At 55.5% G+C, this 6,276-nt stretch overlaps 1 protein-coding gene across 1 annotated transcript in view; it reads right to left on the reverse strand.

Annotated features, from left to right (window-relative positions):
* SCAMP2 (secretory carrier membrane protein 2) overlaps positions 1-6,276 on the reverse strand; it is a 33,014-nt gene that overhangs the window by 6,701 nt on the left and 20,037 nt on the right. The window contains exons 2-6 of the mRNA XM_017519581.2: positions 6,055-6,123; positions 5,512-5,610; positions 2,897-3,014; positions 2,019-2,147; positions 1,184-1,343 (exon numbers count right to left, since the gene is read on the reverse strand). Of these exons, the coding sequence (XP_017375070.1) occupies positions 1,184-1,343; positions 2,019-2,147; positions 2,897-3,014; positions 5,512-5,610; positions 6,055-6,123 (575 nt within the window). The remainder of the gene's footprint in view (positions 1-1,183; positions 1,344-2,018; positions 2,148-2,896; positions 3,015-5,511; positions 5,611-6,054; positions 6,124-6,276) is intronic.

Raw genomic sequence — 6,276 nt, forward strand, 5'->3', positions numbered from 1 at the left:
TAATCCCAGCTACTTGGGAGGCTGAGACAGGAGACTCACTTGAACCTGGGAGGTGGAGGTTGCAGTGAGCTGAGACTGTGCCACTGCACTCCAGCCTGGGTGACAGAGTACAATTCTGTCTTAAAAAAAACAAAACAGGCCAGGCACAGTGGCTCACACCTGTAATCCTAGCACTTTGGAAAGCTGAGGCAGGTGGATCACTTGAGGGCAGGAGTTCAAGACCAGCCTGGCCAACATGGTGAAACCCTGTCTCTACTAAAAATGCGAAAATTAGCCAGGTGTGGTCACACATGCCTGTAAGCCCAGCTACACAGGAGGCTGAAGCAGGAGAACCATTTGAACCCAGGAGGAGGAGGTTGCAGTGAACTGAGATCGTGTCATTGCACTCCAGCCTGGGCAACAGAGCGAGACTCCCTCTCAAAATAAAACAAACAAACAAAAACAATAGAACTTGAGGATATTGGTAACAAAAAACAATGAAAACAAAACAAAACGTATACATCTGAGTGGAAGAAAAAACATTTGGGCAATAGGGGACACCAGACAAAACTCTCTCAAGAGCTGAGCACCTCCATCTCTGTGTCCTTGAGGGCGAGATCGCAGTGAGGGCTCCCGTGGTACAGAGGTGGTTCTGCTGCTATCTCACCCCTTCCTTCCTAGGGCCTGCTGGCCTCCCAGCCCTGAAAGTACCAACCCTGAGGCACAAATCCAGAACCCACGGGGGTCTGTAAGATGTATCCATTCATGTTCCCAGTATCTAGCTTAGGTGTTGACACTCAGTGAGTTATTGGGGAGCATCAGCAGTCATGGAGAGAGAGCCCTGGAGAGCACTCATCTGACACTACCAGAGAAGCACACCCAGAGCCTCAGAAGGGCGCTCCCCAAAGAGTGTCCCCTCCCTCTTCCCAGTAATGGCATCAGCCAGACTGGGACCAGTAGGATGGATGGTCCCTTCTCTAGGTCTCCTGTGCCTGGTCCAAGGACAGGGCCCAGAGCAGACCTCAGGTACAAAAACTGAGGAACAGGGCCCCCGATCTCCACTCTGGGTGGGAACGGGAAAATGGATTTCCCTACCGTTCTATTTTGCTCTAAGACTTGGATAGAGTCCCAGGGCCTATAGCCCTTAGCCTGCTACCTTGGATGCAAGCCATAAAGTTTCACCCCTTGCCCCAGCCTCACTCACCTAAAGGCCTTGTAGATGGGTCGGTACCAACAAAGGAAGGCACAGGGAGTGAAGATCAGAAACCACAGGATTGAGAGGCCAAAGTCCACTCCCTTGGAGCTGTTGCTTGAGAACCAGGCCAGGCAGGCAAGCAGGTTCAGAAACAGAGTCACTGAATGCACTGGGGAAGGGGACAGGACAGAGTTATGACTTGTGCCACAGTCGCTGAAGGGCTCCACTGTGGCGGCCACTCCCTTGGAGAGCTGAGGTTCATGCTGCAAATGCAGCTGCAGAGACAGAGGAGCCCGCTGTGTACCCAGGCGGGGACAGCTCCCAAATCCTGGTTTTATGGGACTTCAAAACCAGGGATCAGAGTAGGTTTCTGAGAGGTGATGGGCAGCTCGGGTATCTGAGGGGAGGGAGTGGAAGGAGGATGCAGAGCCTGGTCCTTGGGGAAGGAAGTCTTTCTCTCAGCAATGCTTTTCCCTGACCCTGGATGGCCCCCAATGGAGCTGCAGGGAGAGTCTTCTTCCTCACCTGCCACAGTCCACAGGCCTGTGGGCAGGGGAGGCCCTCACCTAAGGAGGGCTTTTTGGTGCAGTGAGCTCTGAAGGAACTTGGAAGCCTCTAGTTAGTCCCACCCTGGCATCTGTGGTCTGGACTGCCCCTTTCAAGGAGGTTTCCAGACAGGGAGCAGCCTTTGGGCAGAGGCATCTCCCCAACCGAGCCCAGGCACGGAGGAAGGCTGGAGTCTGCTGAAAGCCAGTAGACCAGGGAGGAGCAGCCAGGCCAAAGATGGGGCTCTCAAGTCATACCCAATTCACCCTTGCGCTTGGAGGGCGGGAGTGGGACTCACACATCCACAGATAGTACAGCATCTTGCATATCCGCTGGTAGTCGGCAGGGATCTCTGTGGAGAAATCCTGATAGAAGCAGGGCTTCACAGGGCACCACAAGGGCAGGGGTGGCCAGTTGTTCTCTCTCACTGTGTGGGAGAAAAGCAGTGACGAGGTGAGGGCCCAGCCTCAGAAGGGGCATCGAGGTATGTGCACGCCAGCACAGCATATGGGTCAAACCCGGGTTCCCAGGGGGGCTCCCGCAAGCAGGGCTTGGAGTCTGCATGGAGCATGGAATGGGACAGAACAGGATAACGGAACCCAAAGAGACACCAGCAAGCTCACACTGAGACAATGGACCCCAAATACACTGGGAAATACAGAGAGCTAAATGGCCTAAATAATAATAATTATTATTATTTTTATATATTTTTTAAGACGGGTTTTCACCATGTTGGTCAGTCTTGAACTCCTGACCTCAGGTGATCCGCCCGCCTTGGCCTCCAAAGTGCTTGGATTACAGGTGTGAGCCACCACGCCCGGCCCTAAATGATTATTTTTATTAACAAGCAGCCTGAAAGTGTGATACCTCAGTTCATCACCATTAGCAAGGAATTGTGGGACCAATGCCCCTCTATTATCAAAGAATCAAGGAATTTTAGAGCTAGGAAGGAGTGCAGAAGTAACTGACAGCCACGACAACCACACTGTAGTTCTTCTGACTTGCAACTTACTGCTTTCCCCAGGACCAGCATCCTGCCATGAGAAGAGCCCCACAAAGCTCTGCGGCAGCCCAGGAAGAAGGCAGCTCAGGGTGAATGCTGGCCGCCCTCCGAACAGGGCTCAGGACGCTCTCTGCGCCAGGCAGGCAGTCCCAGGCCCCGGCAGCCTCCCTTACCGTGCAAGTTGGCCACGGTGTTCTGCAGCTCTCGCTCCTTGCGTTCTAGCTCCGCAGCTTTCTTGTCCAGTTCTTCCTGCTGCCGGAGCAGGCCTGCCTGGGCTGCAGACACCACGGCCTGGAGAGAACGGGGGAGGTACAGGAACAGCCAGACACAAGAAACAAACATTGTCAGCCTGGGTGGGCAGGCAGAGAGGCCTTGCCCCGGGCAGGGACAGCCAGCAGGGAGTCCCAGAAGCAATCCCCGCCCCACAGTGTCTTAGGTACCAGAGACCCCCACAGAGAGGCCAACCTGTCTTCCGCTGCCCCGCCTTCCTGGCCCCTCGGCCATGGCTAGGCTCCCCTCTCCCTTCATCCCTAAGCTTGAGCTGGGAAACTTATCCCCAGTGGCTTCTCTGCTTCTCCCTGATATCGGAGTCGAGGCAGAGCTCAGCGATTGTGACCTCTGGGAAAAAGACCTCACGAGAAACTAAACTGCAACAAGAAACCCACAGACCCAAGTCTCATTTGAAGAGCTGGGTGTGTGAGAGAGAAGGAAAACGGTGCAGGCCTGCTAGCCGTGAGTGGAAAGGGGAGACACGTGAGGGCACACGGTGTGTACCTAAGTTTCAGGATCTGTGCAAGCACCCTGCCCCCTGGCCTGCCCCCGGAAGCTGCCCTCTGAGGTCCCCCTAAACTGAGACTGGTGATGCCCCAGGACAGCCCCTTAGGTGTGGTCCTGCCCTGCCTGGCTTAGTGGCAGGCAGAGTCCGTGCTTATCTCCTCTCCAGGCAGAGCAGAGCCTCTGAGTGACGGCAAGGGACTGACTGTACATGAGGCTGAACAGACGTGGCCCCGGGGCCCTACGCCTGCTGGCGGCTGCTGCGTTTGGGTCAGATTCCTCCTGAAGGATGAGACCACAGTCCTTTTTAGGGAGAGATCTCAAACTGGGCATCTCCCAGGATGACAAACCAGGCGCACGTGTACACAAACACACATCGACCTCTCCAGAAGCTCTCCAAAGACCTAAGGCTGCCTCTGGGAGGTGAGTTTCAGGCACTGGGGGCAGAAGCAGGAGCAGAACCTACCCCCTGTGCCATGCTGGGGGTCTTAACCTCCCCCAAGTCTGTGACACAGTCGAGAAGGACTCAGCTCCCTACGGCCCACCACCCAGCTGCACAGAAAGGCACCCTGCACCTAAGGCCTGCCTCACTTCCACAGGGCTCTGGGGCCTGGGAGGGACACAGGGCAGGCTCCAGGCACCCTGCCCTTCCTCCTGCTCATCCACAACTAGGCCTACCTTCGGAAGGCTTTGCATGTAGCTGTCTCTGAGAATACTATCTCCTCCTAGGAGTATCTGCCTGTCTGAGAGCTTGCCCGCTGCCAGGAATCAGGCAGGCAGGACCTTGCTGGCCTGTCTGAGCAGGAGCTGCGACACACGACTTCACCGTGGGTCACACTCATGGGGGCAGCGAGGCAGCGCAGTGGAGCGCCAGGCACAAAGCAGGCAAGATTCACAGTATTTAGTGAAGGGACAAAGGAAGACAGGAAGGAAGGTGAGAATTAAGTTAAAAAAAAAAGAGATTCGGCCGGGCGCGGTGGCTCAAGCCTGTAATCCCAGCACTTTGGGAGGCCGAGGCGGGTGGATCACGAGGTCAAGAGATCGAGACCATCCTGGTCAACATGGTGAAACCCCGTCTCTACTAAAAATACAAAACATTAGCTGGGCATGGTGGCGCGTGCCTGTAATCCCAGCTACTCAGGAGGCTGAGGCAGGAGAATTGCCTGAACCCAGGAGGNTTTGTTTTTAAGATGGAGTCTCACTTTGTGGCACAGGCTGGAGCTCAGTGACACAATCTCAGCTCACTACAACCTCTGCCTTCTGGGCTTCAGCTCTTCTCGTGCCTCAGCCTCCCGAGTAGGTGGGATTACAGGCACCTGCCACTATGCCCACCAGCTAATTTTTGTATTTTTAGTAGAGATGAGGTTTCACAGGCCAGGTGGGGTGGCTCACACCTATAATCCCAGCACTTTGGGAAGCCGGGGTGGGCAGATCATAAGGTCAGGAGTTCGAGAACAGCCTGGCCAATACAGTGAAATCCTGTCTCTACTGAAAACACAAAAATAAGCCAGGCATGGTGGCGGGAGCCTGTAGTCCCAGTTCCTTGGGAGGCTGAGGCAGGAGAATCGCTTGAACCCTGAAGGCATAGGTTACAGTGAGCCAAGATCACGCCACTGCATTCCAGCCTGGGTGACAGAGCGAGACTCTGTCTCAAAAAAAAAAAAAAAAAAAGAGATTCTGGGCCCCAAGGAAGAGGGAACAAGCCAAAGGCCCGAGGAGGACCTGGAGGAACACAACAGGGACAAATGCTCTCTCTGGAGGCAGCAAGGAGCCCGTCCGGTGAGCAGAGCTTATTTCTCTGTGGTGGTGGTGGGTAGGATGGGGGAGTGAGGATGATGATTGGCAGAGCAGCCCCTCTACTTGTAGGCGACCAGATCCAAAGAAGTTAGTGAGAGGGCCTTTGGGGGGCTGAGGCTGGAGGCTGGCAGCTTGCCCCCTGCCTCAAGTCTCAGCTACTGGTCTGGGTATTTCCCTCACGGGAGGGAAAAGGTAAAGAGTTCTTTGTCAGCAGTACCTGGGGGGTCGGCTGGGTGGGTTCCACGGAGGGCTGGAGAACCGCTGGCTGCGAAGACCCAGGGAGTTGTGTGACAGGAACTGTTGTCGCTGCATTTGTCTACATGGAACAGATCAAAGGACGGAAGTGAGTGGGACTCCACTAGTTGGTGACTGAGGGGCAAACCCACAGTAGGACGAGTGATGTGCCTGCCTGCGAGGCCTGCACTGGGCCTTCCCCTGTGGCTTCCTAGCCAGCACGCCTCAGGTTCAGGCCATCTGATCCCCAACCCAGCACCCCTGGCCTTGCTGGGTCCAGTGCCCTCAGGCACTGCCCTGACCTCCTTGGGGAGGGGCCCGGTCATGGATCCCAAGGGGAGAACTTCACAGAGCACCTGGTGGCTTTCCCATCCTTACCCCCCCTCCCTGGTTCATGTTAGGACTGTCCCTTTGAGGACTGCTGCTTCTCAGAGCTCCTTCTGTCCTTGCCAAGGCTCCCTGCCCCAAAGGCCCCAGCACCACCCTGGAGGGCCACGGGACTCAGAAAGAGGGCATGCTCACCAACCTCTGAGAATGGGTTGAATTCCGCCAGGCCGCCCTGCGGGGCATTGGTCAGCTGGGTCACAGAGGGATCCTGAGAAGGTGAGAAAGAGCCCTCAGATGAGGAAGAGAAAACCCTGGCCAGGGACCACAGGCGAGCTGGTGACGCCTGGCTGAAGTGGGGCTGCTGATCATCCTCCCGGGACCCTGAAAAGCCTCTTTGTTTTTTTCTTTTTTTTTTTTTTTT

This window comes from Cebus imitator, unplaced genomic scaffold (assembly GCF_001604975.1).
Source record: "Cebus imitator isolate Cc_AM_T3 unplaced genomic scaffold, Cebus_imitator-1.0 Scaffold757, whole genome shotgun sequence".
Taxonomy (NCBI): Eukaryota; Metazoa; Chordata; class Mammalia; order Primates; family Cebidae; genus Cebus; species Cebus imitator.